Genomic DNA, 14,737 nt, shown 5'->3' with positions numbered 1-14,737 from the left:
TCCAAGAAACAGATTTTACGGTAAGCAACCCAAAAATCCTGTTTTCTCTATCGCTTCATTGGGGGACACAGAAACCATGGGACGTCCCAAAACAGTCCCTGGGGAGGGAGAAGCAAACTTCCATTAGGTCTGAAAACTCACCACTACCGCCTGCAAGATCCTTCTGCCTAGGCTGGCGTCCGCCGAAGCGTAGGTGTGGACCTTGTACAATTTGGTAAACGTGTGGATCAAAGACCAGGTTGCAGCTTTGCAAAGCTGTAGGAGAAAGCAAAGCTGCAGCGCGGAGGCTCTGTGGCGCACCGCCCAGGAGGCACCCACTGCCAAGGTAGAGTGAGCTCTAATTCCAGGAGGGGGCAGTCGATGATTGACCTGGTAGGCTTCCAAAATTGCCGATCTGATCCAGCGAGCAATAGTAGCCTTGGAGGCCGGCTGACCTTTCCGCGCACCATCTGGAATGATGAAAAGTGAGTCTGTCTTCCGCAAGGGAGCCGTTCTAGCCAGGTAGACCTTTATCGCCCTGACCAGGTCTAGCTTGTTCAAGGAGCGCTCGATTGGGTGGATTGGACCCGGACAAAAGGACGGGAGAACAATGTCCTCATTTAGGTGGAAAGTGGACACCACCTTAGGCAGGAAGGAAGGCGGGGGCCGCAGGACCACCTTATCCTGATGGAGCACTAAGAAAGGGGGGGCAACAAGAAAGGGCCGCCAATTCCGACATGCGCCGGATGGAGGTGATGGCGACCAGAAAGGCTACCTTCCAGGAGAGAAGCGATGGGGAAACTTCCCTGAGAGGCTCAAAGGGTGAACCTTGTAGAGCCTACAGAACCAGATTGAGATCCCATGGATCAACAGGAGCACGGTACGGAGGTGCCGCATGAGCCACTCCCTGAAGAAAAGTCTTGACCTGCGGTTGGGAGGCCAACGTCTTCTGGAAAAGGATGGAAAGCGCCGAAACTTGACCCTTTAAAGAGCTGAGGGCAAGGCCCGCATCCAAGCCTGCCTGAAGGAACGCCAGGATAGAAGGGAGAGAAAAGGACATGGGCGGAATGTCATTGGCCTCGCACCAAGTGAAATAGGCCTTCCACGTGCGATAATAAATCTTGGAAGACGATGGCTTTCTAGCCCGGATCATGGTGTGGATAACCCGATCCGAAAAACCTGACAGTTTCAGAACAGAGGTCTCAACAGCCACGCCGTTAAATTGAGCGGCAGAGAATTGGGGTGGCAGATTGGACCCTGAGACAGCAGATGTGCTCTGTCTGGAAGCTTCCAGGGGGCGTCTGCGAGAAGGTTGACGATGTCCGCAAACCAAGACCTTCTTGGCCAATCCGAAGCGATGAGGATGACTGGTGCCCCTTCCGCCTTGATTTTCTTCAGCAACTTGGGCAGAAGAGGAAGGGGAGGAAACAGATAGGGGAACTTGAACTGAGACCAGGGAATGGTCAGAGTGTCGGCGCCCACTGCGAGAGCATCTCGGGCCCTGGATACGAACTGTGGGAACTTTCTGTTCAGGCTAGTGTCTCGCTAGCAGATCTACGTCCGGAGTCCCCCAACGACGGCAAAGTTGATGAAAGACGTCCGCATGTAAGGACCACCCTCGCGGCTGAGAAAATTGGCGGCCCAGTTGTCCACGCCGGGAATGTGCACGGCAGATATCGCTGAAACTGATGCCTCTAACCAGTGAAGAATCTTGGACACTTCCACTAGAGCCGAGGAGCTCCGTGTACCCCCTTGGTGGTTGACATGACACAGCTGTGGCATTGTCTGTCTGAATCCGGATCGGCAGACCCCTGAGAAGCCTTTCCCAGTGAATGATCGACAGAAAAATCACCCGTATCTCGAGGACGTTGATCGGCAGAGTTGTCTCTTGAGTTGACCACCAGCCCTGAACAGTCTGATTGTTAAACACTGCCCCCCAGCCGAGAAGACTGGCGTCCGTTGTCACAATCTTCCAGTGAATCGGAAGGAATGACCGGCCTAGAGAAATGAGAGGCGACATCAGCCACTAATTGAGGGACTGTTTGACCCGGGACGAAAGGCGAATTGGACGATCCAGGGAAAGAACAGACCTGTACCACCGAGCCAGGATGGCCTGTTGAAGCGGTCTCGAATGAAACTGAGCAAAGGGAATTGCTTTGGCCGTCGCCACCATCTTTCCCAAGACTCTCATGGCAGACTGGAAAGATTTAAGCTGTGAGCTCTGCAGCGCTCGTACATCTCGCCGCAGAGAGATCATCTTCTCTTCTGGGAGAAAGACCCTTGATCGACGGTTGTCGAACAATAAACTTAGAAACACAAGCAGTTGAGTCGGAACAAGGCAGGACTTCCTTTTGTTTACGAGCCACCCGAAATTGGCCAGGGTGTCGAGAACGATGGTAAGACTTTGGAGAGTCTGGTGAAAAGACGGAGCTTTGATTAGAATGTCGTCGAGGTATCGGACAAGGGGAGGGGGGTGTTATGGGGGAAGGGAATGTTTGACAACATGTTGTAAGTTGTACATGCCTGTCATTTCTAAAACTTTTAATAAAAACTATCTGATTAAAAAAAGAATGTCGTCGAGGTACGGAAAGAGGACGAGACCTCTGATCCTCAACAGGGCCATCAACGCCGCCATGATCTTTGTAAACACTCTGGGCGCTGTGGCGAAACCGAACAGCAGGGCAACAAACTGGCAGTGGTCCTGATGAATAGCGAAACGCAGGAATTTCTGATGCCCGAGAAAAATGGGGACATGCAGATAGGCATCTTGAATGTCTATTGAGCACATGAATTCCTGCGCCTCCATGGAAGCGATTACTGAACGAAGGGACTCCATCCTGAAGTGTCACAGGCGTACCCTTTTGTTCAGTAGTTTGAGGTCCAGAATGGGCCGAACCCAGCCGCCTTTTTTCGGCACTACAAACAGGTTTGAGTAAAACCCTGTGAATCGTTCTGTTTCGGGAACGGGCACAATCACCCCGGAGCTGAGAAGGGTGGCGATGGATGCAAAGAAACCCGGAACTAGGGCGGGGTCTTTTGGAGGTCGGGACTCGAAGAAACAATCCCGGGGCCGAGAGACAAACTATCTTGTATCCTGAGGATACAACTTCCCTGACCCAAGCGTTTTCCACTGAGGCAAGCCAGACGTCCCAGAAAAAAAAAAAAAAAAAAAAGGAGTCGGCCACCCAGTTGGGAAGGCGCCTCGGAACTTTGTTGATAGTCATGCCGATGTGGACCGTCCAGTTCGGGACCTGGAGGATCTGCCCTGGGAGGAGTGAGATCGCCAGGAGGGAGTGGGCCTAAAGGAGACCTTCTTCCTATCCTGGCGTGCTTGTGGCCTTTGTTGGTTGGAGAAAGATTCTGCCGTAGCGAGGCGGCGGAAAGGCCGAAAGGGCCGAAACGGACGCCTTGGAGGGGGTCTACGAGGTTTGGACTGAGGGAGAAGAGAACTTGTGCCCCCCAGTGGCGTCCTTAATAATCTGGTCCAGCTGGGATGCGAAGAGACGCGCTCCCTGAAAAGGCAGATTGGTAAGGGACTTTTTTGATGACAAATCAGCCTGCCAAGCCATGAGCCAAACTGTACGCCGGATTGCAACTACGTTGCTGGACGCTTGAGCTGCACAAGACGTGGCATCTAAGGAGGCAGAGACCAAATATTCCCCTGCATGGGAAATCTGGTTGACTAGCTCGGCCAGTCGCTCTGGTTGGGCTCCATCAAGAATGCCTTGGCGGAGATCCTCCGCCCAAGTAGCTATGGCCTTTGCTACCCAAGTGGAAGCAAAGGCCAGACTTAGCACCGTCGCAGCCGCTTCGAATGCTGACTTTGCTAAGGATTCTATGATTCTGTCATTAGAATCCTTCAGAGACGCCACACCTGAAATCGGAAGGATCGTGTTGTTAGATAGTTTAGACACGGGAGCGTCTACAGAGGGGGAAGCCGACCAGTTGTTGGCGAGCTCTTGAGAAAATGGATACAGCACGCCGAAACGCTTCCCTCTTTGAAAGCGCCTAGTCGGATTTTCGCTTTCCCTGGTGAGGAGCTTGCCAAACTCAGAGTGAGAAGTGAAAACTCTGGAAGGTGCTTCTGCACTTCTGAACGAAACCTCCTGATCTGAGGGATTCGCAGGGGAGTCTGTGATCTCGAAAGTGTGGTTAATCGCTGCAATGAGGTTCTGTCCCGTAACCTTCATGTCCGCGTCATGGTCCGAATCCAGCTCCAAAATCTCTTTGGATGGAGAATCCGAGAACGACTCGCCTGACTCAGGTGAGGAGGCATGGGAAGGAGACTGCTGGGAAGGACTATGTGGTGAGATAGGGCGAAGAGAGATACTGCCTGGGCCTTTTGCGGCTAATGCTGGCTGGCTCAGATGGAGCCTCTTGTGACCTGCGGGATCCTGCAGAAGTGTTCAGGGGCAACATATCAAGAACGACCACTAAGGACTGAGACACCCTGGTGAGATCCCGCCACTGATTGAGATAGAGAAGACGCCCAGTCAGGAATGGGGGATTCACTCTCACGTGGAGCAACAGGTGGCTCCTGGGTGGCGGGCTGAATGGGATTGTTGCAGTCAAGGCAGAGGGGAGTGGACAGACCTGAGAGAAGTTTGCGTTTGCAAGAAGAACATGCAAAAAACTTGACTAAAGTGCAAGTGGAAGAAGGGGGACGAGCACGATCAGGCTTAGAGTTAGACATAATGAGGAGTGCCGGAAGGTTAGGGGACAGGAGGCAGAGGAGAGTGTCGGTCTGCAGAGCAGAGCTTACTCACGGTCCGGTGTCCTGTAGATGCTTCCAGCAAACGCTTGCTGTGTCCCCCAATGCTGTACAGCTTGACCGGTTCTGCGGGGCCCCCGATGGAGGAGATAGAGTCCAGCTGACAGGCTTAGAAAATGGCGGCAGCCTGAGAAGAGCCGGGTAGAAGAAAGCGCGCGCTTCCTTGAGGAGACAGGGAGGAGGGGGCGGGGCTGACCGCAGTAAGGAGGCTCTAGATGGCGCCGCCCGCTGCCTATAGGCAGACTAGGGGGCTGAGCGCCGCCCCCGGAACGCAAAAACAGAGGAAGAGAGTGGTGAGCGGGCCTAGAACGGGCGGGAGAGAAGCCCGACTAAGGAAGAAGGCAGGGGGCATGGCCGTGACGCCGAGGTAGGCCTAAAGTGAAGCCAGGGCCTGTAGTAGATGCAGCGGCCGCCGGGAAGCGTGGGGCGGCGCAGAGACAGCGCCGCACTGCAGCGGCGATCGCTTCTCAAAGGAGCCAAGCCTGTAGCCAGGCTGCTAACGAGCCCTATGAAAAGTGCAGCCGGGGAGGAGGTGAGGAGATTCAGGGAGAGGAAGGGGCTGTTGAGGGGAGCCGAGATAGGGGGGAAAAGGAGCCATGACTGCAGCCCGGCTGCTAACAAACACTGAGATAAGTGCAGCCGGGGAGGATGCTGATGGGGGAAAATGCCACTCAGGGGTCCCATACATACCCTCTACCTAGTCCTGCTGCTCTTCAAAGTCTTCTGCACCTGTGGAGGAAGATGTACCTCTATCGTCCAGCCGAAGGATGTCCGCGTCTCTTCCGGACCGACAGGCTCTGGTGGGCGAGTGACGGGGGAAGAGGACCAGTTAGATCGCCTGACACGCGTCCGTGCTCGGGGCTCTTGGTCCTTCCGTGGAGAGCTATGAGGATACGGGGTGGCAGTACACGCCGTACTCATAGCCTGTTGTGGGACTACAGATGTGACCAATCACTCTGTATCCCTCGGCAAAACCTGAAAAGAAAACGACGCACACTGAGGTAGATATGGGTCTAATGAAAGACCCGTGTCCACCTCCTACTGACACTGAGCTAAACTGAGGAAATTAGTGCCAGTCGGTGGGGTGTATACTGCGGAGGAGGAGTTAACTTTTTTCTGTACATAGTGTCAGCCTCCTAGTAGCAGCAGCATACACCCATGGTTTCTGTGTCCCCCAATGAAGTGATAGAGAAATACGCCTTAGTTACAGACAGGGCTGGAATTAGGGGAAACCAAACTGGGCAAGTGCAAATACACACACTGCACTTACAGTATATGCCAGTCTTGTTTCTCTAGACTCCCAAAGTTAAAGGACCTTAACTGGTCACAAACATATACAGTGACATGTAAAACTTTGGGCACCCCTGGTCAAAATTGCTATTATTGAGAACAGTTAAGTAAATTGAAGATGAAATGATCTCTAAGGCCTAAAAAATATATACTGTCTGGGTGGATCAGGGAAATACTGTAGATATAGTATATCTTGACGAAAAAAGCATATATACAGAATGGGAGGAATATGGCTAAGCAACAGCACATGTGAAAAAGACTTGGGTATACTAATAGATCATAAACTGAACATGAGTCAATAGTGTGATGCAGCAGCAAAAAACCCAAATGCAATTCTGGGATGTATTAACAGAAGCATACAGTGTAGATCACGTCAAGCCATTATTGCCCTCTACTCCTCTTTGGTCAGACCTCATCTGGAATACTATGTCCAGTTTTGGGCACCACATTTTAAAAAAGACATCAACAAACTGGAGCAAGTTCAGAGAAGAGCGACCAGAATGGTGACCGGTCTGCAAACCCTGTCTTATGAGGAAAGGTTGCAGGATTTGGGAATGTTTAGCTTGCAAAAAGAAGGCTGAGAGGAGACTTAGTACCTGTCTACAAATATCTCAAGGCCTGTCACATTGTAGAAGGATCATCTTTATTCTCATTTGCACAAAGAAAGACCAGAAGCAATGTGATGAAACTGAATGGGAGGAGACACATTAGATATTAGAAAAAAACTTTTTGACAGGGTGATCAATGAGTGTAATTAGCTGCCACGAGATATGGTGAGTTCTCCTTTAATAGAAGTCTTCAAACAGGAGGCTGGACAGACATCTGTCTGGGATGATTTAGGGAATCCTTCTTTGAGCAGGGGGTTGGACCAGATGACCCAGGAGGTCCCTTCCAACTCTACCATTCTATGATTTTATGATTACTCTTGTGCCAAAAACAGCAGCCATGGGTTCTTTTAAGCAGCTGCCTAGCACTCTGAAAATGGTGGACGCCCACAAAGCAGGAAGGCTATAAGAAGATAGCAAAGCATTTTCAAGTTGCCCTTTCCTCAGTTCCAAATGGAATTAAGAAATGGCATATAACAGGAACAGTGGAGGTCAAGATAAGGTATGATAGAGCAACCAAATTTCAATGAGAGCTGCTCATAGGATTGCTAGAAAGGCAAATCAGAACCCCCCGCATGACTGCAAAAAAACTTTGGAAAGATTAAGTAAACTTGAGTTCAGACAACAGCACAAATATGGCCTTCATGGTGGAGTCATCGGTATAAAACCTCTCCTGCATCCTCAATATAAAGTTCAGTGTCAGAAGTATGCAGAAGAAAACATTAAGCAAGCCTGATGAATTTTGGAAACAAGTTCTGTGGACCGATTAGGTTAAAATAGAAATCTTTTGCCACAATGATCAAAGGTATGTGCGGAAAAAAAAGGGTACAGGAAAACAACATGTTGCCAAACATTAAGCATGGAGGTGGATAAATCATGCTTTGGGGTTGTGTTGCAGACAATGGCATGAGGAGCATTTCTCAGGTAGAGGGTAAGAATGGATTCAATGAAATTTCAACACATTCTTGATGCAAACATAACACCATCGGTAAAAAAAAGCTGACGTTGAAAAAAGGTTGGCTTCTACAAATGGATAATGATTAGTGATGAGTGAGTATACTCGTTGCTTGGGTGATCTCCGGGTATTTTGGCGTGCTCGGAGATTTAGTTTATGTCAAAGCAGCTGCATGATTTGCGGCTGCTGGACAGCCTGAGTACATGTGGGGATTCCCTAACAAATAGGCAATGCTCACATGTATTCAGCCTGGCCAGTAGTTGCAAATCATGCAGATACAGCGACAGAAACTAAATCTCAGAGCATGCCAAAGTACTCAGGAGGACACCCGAGCAACGAGTATACTCGCTCATCACTAATAATGATCCTAAACACACGTCAAAATCCACAATAGACTACCTCAAAAGGTGCACGCTGCAGGTTTTACAATTGCCCTCACAGTCCCCTGACCTGAACATCATTGAAAATCTGTGACTAGAACTCTAAATAGCAGAGGATGGAAGACGGCTGTGAAGAAACCAGATTGCATCTTAATTTCCCAGACAACCATGTTTTTGTAAACCCACAAGAATTGTTTTTTTTCTGTATATTGGCTTGTGCTTTTAAGTGTTTATGTCTGGTGGGTCAAGAAGACAGACTTTCATACCATTTAACATACTGTGTAAGTCTGTAATAGTGTCTTGTACATAGTGTGTGTTTATGTGTGCTTATTGTGAGCTGATATGCGAATTGTTTATTGTATTCTATAACCAGTTTGTTGACTGTAGATAGGCAAAGGATGTGAGGGTGTACTGAAGGACACTGGGTAATTCTAAAAATAGCTTACCTGCCTGGGGTATAAAAAGACCCTGAGACAGAGAGACGGGATCTCATCTCATCACACAGAGCGCTACCAGTCTGCACAACACTCAACGGACGAGAGAGAGAGGACGGCAGCCAATTCATCATGTCACCATCACGAGGGACACGGATCTATGATTCTAAGGGAAACAACCTAGGAGTGATCGGCTCCAGTTGGAAGAACACAGATCTGATCCAGTGACCACCTCTGAACCATGGATATGTTTGGAGAAAGCCAGGTTTGGGACCCGCTAGTCGCCTGGTTCCATGGAGATGGTCGGATAAGCCAGGTGGTGACTCTCGTGTCAACTGGCTTTGGACCTTGTATGGACAGTATGGACTGTCACCTCCCTACGCTTGTTGTTATATCTTCTCTGTGTGTGTATATCACAGGTGGAATAGCGACCCTGGGAGCTCTGACATTGTGTCAACTGGCTTTGGACCTTCTACGGACTGTTCTCGATCATCTCCCTACGCTTGTCAATATCTCTTCTCTGTGTGTATATCACAGGTGGAATATTGATCCTGGGAGCTCTGACGTAACATCTACCGTTATCCAGGCGAGTCAGCGGTAGGGTTAGGCCCTGTAATGTGCACCATGTTGGGGGTAATTGCTGGGATTGTTCTGCTTGCTATTGGGTGTTGTGGTTCAATAAAGTATTGCCACACTGTTTTACCCTAACCCTGTGTTGTCTGTGTAGTATGTTGCCCACGGTGAGATAGAGCGGGCGTTCAGTGGTATGAGCCCTGGTCCATGCAGTCTTTCTAAAGGCAGCCAGGCCAGCGGACAAGAGCACCCACTGACCCTGTTTCTCCACAACGGCCCAGGAATCTCACAGAACTGGAATAATTTTCCAAGGAAAAAATGTATGAAAATCCCTCAAACAAGAATTGAAAGACTCTTGGCTGGCTACAAAAAGTGTTTACATGCTGTGATACTTACAAAAGGGAGTGCTACTAGGTAGCAATCATGCAGTGTGCCCAAACTTTTGCATCGGCCTACTTTCCTTTTTGAAATTTTGACATTACATTTGAATAAATGTCAGTTTATTTTTTTGTTCACAAATAAATGGATTGTCTTTTATGGAAAAAAAAAACATAAAATACACAACTCCTGAAAAAATAAAACCATAGCCCATCTTTCAGAGCAAAATATAAAATAAGACCCTGTCCTGTTTTCGAGAAACTTGGTAGGATAAAACCATCACTGAAAGACAACACACGGATGGCATAAGGAAATAATCCAAGTGCTGTCGGATTTTTTCACAGACCCACACACTTGCATTGACGAGTTTCATCCACGACATGGATCAAAATTAAACGTTGCCATTTTTCGCTGCAAATCACTCAGTCCGCAAAAGTATACGAACATGTGAACTGCCCCATAGACTATAATAGGTGTGTATCTGTGAAAAACACAGATAGCACTTGTATGTCAATCACTGACATGTGAACGAAGCCTATGTACATGTGCAGCACACGTTGGCCTATCTCAGGCGACCGAACGGCGACTTATTCAAGAGGAAACCGCGGTGGGTTTGCTGGTTTCCTGAACACTTGGCTGACTGCTGGCAACCTGGAGCATTTTTGCTGCATCATTTTTAATGGCGTTTTCCATAAGTTTCTTTTTTCTAACTCCATTCAACAATGTCAAAGTTGCTTTCTTTAAGGCAGAGGCCACCTGAAGAATGGTCACGTTGGTTAAAAGATGCTCAAAACACAGAAATGCATGCGTTCATTCATTGGAGTGTTTTCTGGTCACTTTTTCAGGTGGGTCTCGTAGCGGGCCTGCCTGAAAGATGTTGTGTGCACATAACCCAACTGCAACTTCCATCAACAAATGCAAGACGCCGTCGTCTCCGTCATGAGCCGCATGTAACTCCATTACTATCCCTACAGCCGCCTCTGATTTTCTAGCCAGCCACTAATGACATAACAAAGTAACTGGAGGCATACGCTCGCCTCTTTCCTCTCCTTTCCTGGAATTAATTCTTCATTATCAGACTGAAATTTTTGTGCTCTTTTCCCAATGTATAACCTCTTAAGGACGCAGTGAGCTTTGCCAGTAATCACATTTAACCCCTTTACCCCCAAGGGTGGTTGGCACGTTAATGATCGGGCCAATTTTTACAATTCTGACCACTGTCCCTTTAGGAGGTCATAACTCTGGAACGCTTCCATGGATCCCGGTGATTTTGACAATGTTTTCTCGGGACATATTGTGCTTCATGTTAGTGGTAAAATTTATTTGATAAGACTTGTGTTTATTTGTGGAAAAAAAAAACAGAAATTTGGCAAAAATTTTGAACATTTTGCAATCTTTGAATTTTGAATTTTCATGCCCTTAAATCACAGAAACATGGCGCACAAAATACGTAGTAACATTTCCCACATGTTCAATTTTTTTTTTTTATTTTACCAAGGGTAACAAGAGAAATTAGACCCCAAAAGTTCTTGTACAATTTGTCCCGAGTATGCTGATACCCCATCATGTGGGAGTAAACCACTGTTTGGGTGTAAGGCAGAGCTTGGAAGGGAAGGAGCGCCATTTGACTTTTTCAACGCAGAATTGGCTGGAATTGAGATCAGACACCATGTTGCGTTTGGAGAGCCCCTGATGTGCCCAAACAGTGGAATCCCCCCAATTCTAACTCCAACCCTAACCCCAACACACCCCTAACCCTAACCCCAGCCCTAACCCCAGCCCTAACGGGAAAATGGAAATACTTTTTTTTTTTTAATTTTATTTGATTTACCGTAAGTATGGCCTGACACCCCCGCCGATCCCCTGGTGTATGTGACTCGAGTATAAGCCGAGAGGGGGACTTTCAACCCAAAAAAATGGACTGAAAATCTAGGCTTATACTCGAGTATATACGGTACTTCATATTTTGATACATCAAACTTTTACGAACACAACAATAACAAGTGTATTTTTAATACTTTAACTTGCAATGGGCCAAAATTGGATGATTTTTACTGACTTCAATAGCCCCCCTTTGGAGACTTGAAGCTGCAATCATCTGATCTCCTCTCTTCCATACATAGCAGTTCTTCAGCCTTGCTAAGTATAGCAAAATTCACAACCAGGTTATAAACACCGGCCAGGGTCCGGCGTTCACAGGAAGATCATAATGATAGGCATAAGGGTATTTAGCAGACCTCCGGCTGTCATGACAACCCATCGGCACCCTACGATGACGCGACAGTCTTCCTATATGCACTTGTTAAATGCCGCTGTCAGTGATTGACAGTGGCATTTAACTGGTTAATAGCGGCTGTTAAAGGAACTTGATGGCTGATTAAATCAGCCAGCAAATGAAGGGAAAGACGCGGGCTCAGCGCTTGATCCTGCATCAAAGTAGGGACAAGGCCGTTTACATAAATACGTCGTGGGTCATGAAAGGGTTAAACTGAAGAGTGCACCTACGTCATCAGCAGTCACTGCATAGATATTAACTTCTTCCTCCTCCTCATTCTTCTCCCCAGAGGCCAGACGGGCCTCCTTCTCCAGTCTCCATTTTTCCACGGCCTGAGCAATAGCTGAAAAAAATATTCAGGCCATGGGTGAACCCACCAGAATATTAAAGCGTTCCACAAACATTAACATCACATGATATGTATATACATACACACACACACACCTACATACAGGGTGGGCCATTTATATGGATACACCTGGGTGGGTCATTTATAAAGTTGGATCCAAAATGGCCACCATCCATCTTGAAAGTTTTCCCCCTCCCATATACTAATGTGCCACACACAGGAAGTTGATATCACCAACCATTCCCATTTTATTTAGGTGTATCCATATAAATGGCCCACTATGTATGTATATATATATTTTATCAGTAACTTTATAATTAAGACGTGTAATCAATTATAAAAAATATATACACATACACAAAAGTCTCAATTATAAAATTTTTGCCATTCTGCGAGGGAGATTAAAGACCCAAGTATCAGAACTCCTGCCAGACCATCTTGAAGCTTTGGGAATGTAGAGTGTCCATAGCGTGAAAAGCATTACTGTACCTCGCTTCTCCTCCTCCAGCTCCAGAGGGACCAACACACCATCATCTTCATCTCTGTACCCATAATATTCTGCATCAATCTCTTTCATCAGCTCAGCACGTGTTTTTCGGGGTGGAGGAGCAGCTAAAATAAAAAAAATACAATTATATACAAAAATAACATTTGTCAGAGTCATAAACCGAATCCTTTTCACTTTTTTTTTTTTTTTTTTTTTTTTTAATGACAGCTTCAAGGCTCTTGTGCTTCACAACACAAGTAAAAAAAAAAAAAAAAAGAAGCACCACTTCAAAAAATCTTTAAAAAAAAGAAAAAAAAAAAGTGACTTGCTTTCAGTATGAAAGACCCTGGGGGGCCACTAGTGTTGATTACAATTAGCTGAGTGTTATACAACACCGCCTTTATAAGACACCTTTCTTTTTCATATAGAGAAGCAGATTATAGAAAATCTGGCTTCAGAAACCCACCTATTACCAGCTGGTATTAGCAGGGGGAAGGGGTGTCTGGTCAATTGCAGTGGAAATTGCATGGAAAATGTACCCGCTAGTCGAGTAAATGGGTCCTATAGAGCGAAAATTGCTTTTCGTGAGCTCAGGCTCAGAGAGGTGTCCTGGATTAGGGACCCACCCTCTCTATGACGACCGTATGCACCAATATAGGACAACACTTACAAAAGTGACCCACATAGCTAAAAGGTTGCAGAGATCACGTCTATGCATTCGGGCTCAAGGCTTAATCCATTTACAGCCCAAAAAAAGCATTGGTTGGAACAAATTTACGGTCAGGGGATCTTGTCTCATGTGACTGAGCTGGTGCAGCACCTCCGCAATCAGCGAGCGGCTCATGCATTATAGTTGATTTATCCAAATTCAATAATAAACTTCCTTACAGTGGAAAAATGAAACCATTCAAATTTTAGTTAATCCAATTTAATCATGAGTTAATTACAGCCTGAGGAATGTTCATAAAATGCTGGAACGGACGTTACCAGAACTCTGACAGCAAAAGGATTGGAATTCTAAAGTCAGACATGCCGGACCCTTACCTCCTACAACACAGTATTGAGGACCACCACATTCAGACGGTCAACCAAACCCGTCAATATCAACGGGGTCGTCTGACTTTACACTATTGTGTATGGGGCAGTTAGGAGGATGGGGAGGGGGGAATAAAAAGCACAGAAAGATGCAAGGTTGAGAGCACATCTGCGTCGTCGTATTTCGGGTTTTCTGTTCCGTTATTTCAGTAGAAAGCCTAAAGTAACGTCAGCGCCAAATCTGTAGCATGACTGAGGCCAATAGATCCTCACTGATTACAATGGGGTCCCGTTAGGTCTTTTGTTATCAGAAAATAAAATTGTGCTGCATGTGTTGATATTTTTCCCAAAATCTGTGATGGTGGTAGACGTGAAGCCACCTTTACTTCTATTAATAAAGTGTACCATGTTACACACCCAATCCAAATCACCAGAGCATGTGCCACAGAGACAGCAAGGAATAGCGAGTGCAGCTCTGGACTATAATACAGCCTGCAGAATCGTCAAGCAGGGACCTCGGGAGGGAGGACTTCTATAGGGGACCCCGAGCTGCATTATAGGCAACACATTGTCCGTGCCAATGATAATGTTCTGTATGCCCAGAACGATCTTATTAACAATCGATCTGTGCACATAGTTCATGTGAAAAGCCAGGACACGACCGCCGATCAGTTTCGATATAGTCAATTGGCAGGTGTTTAATGGTTGTAATCAGCCTGTCTAACTGGGCCTTAAGGGACAAAAAAAAAAAAATATCTTACGTTCTTTTTCAAAAAGCTCCCGAACTCCAGGCAGGTCTTTGGCGGCTCCAAAGTACTTGTAGCCTCTGTTTCCTGGAACTTCCTTGCCTTCGTGGTCAAGCATCTTGGGGCCTATGCGCTAATATGAGAGAGCAAAATTAAAGACAAATGAGGGGCTGCGATAACTAAAAATCAACCAGGAACAACTGACTTTGAGCATGATGTTGCAAGAGACCTGCCGATTAACCACATATCTGCAAATTAATAGCATTTTTAATCCAGGAAGTTAGGACACCCCCATACACATTAAATGATCGCTGGTTCAGTTCAAAAATCAGTGGATCCGGATGATATTCAAGCAACGTGGACACCTTAAAATTATTAGAAAAGAGTTGTACCCATCTAAAATAACAATCGAGGCCGTTATTCACCCTCCCAGGATCCAGCGCTCTCTCTCTACTGCGGCTCCAATTGATTGGCTTCCGT

At 46.9% G+C, this 14,737-nt stretch overlaps 1 protein-coding gene across 1 annotated transcript in view; it reads right to left on the bottom strand.

Annotated features, from left to right (window-relative positions):
• The window catches only part of ISY1 (ISY1 splicing factor homolog), a 37,979-nt gene that overhangs the window by 5,376 nt on the left and 17,866 nt on the right, over nt 1-14,737 (bottom strand). The window contains exons 7-9 of the mRNA XM_073574269.1: nt 14,273-14,390; nt 12,479-12,601; nt 11,871-11,983 (exon numbers count right to left, since the gene is read on the bottom strand). Of these exons, the coding sequence (XP_073430370.1) occupies nt 11,871-11,983; nt 12,479-12,601; nt 14,273-14,390 (354 nt within the window). The remainder of the gene's footprint in view (nt 1-11,870; nt 11,984-12,478; nt 12,602-14,272; nt 14,391-14,737) is intronic.

The sequence above is a fragment of the Dendrobates tinctorius genome, unplaced genomic scaffold, assembly GCF_039654945.1.
Source record: "Dendrobates tinctorius isolate UK_male_01 unplaced genomic scaffold, ASM3965494v1 ptg000038l, whole genome shotgun sequence".
In the NCBI taxonomy this organism is placed as follows: Eukaryota; Metazoa; Chordata; class Amphibia; order Anura; family Dendrobatidae; genus Dendrobates; species Dendrobates tinctorius.
This window is presented reverse-complemented; position numbering and strand designations above follow the sequence as displayed.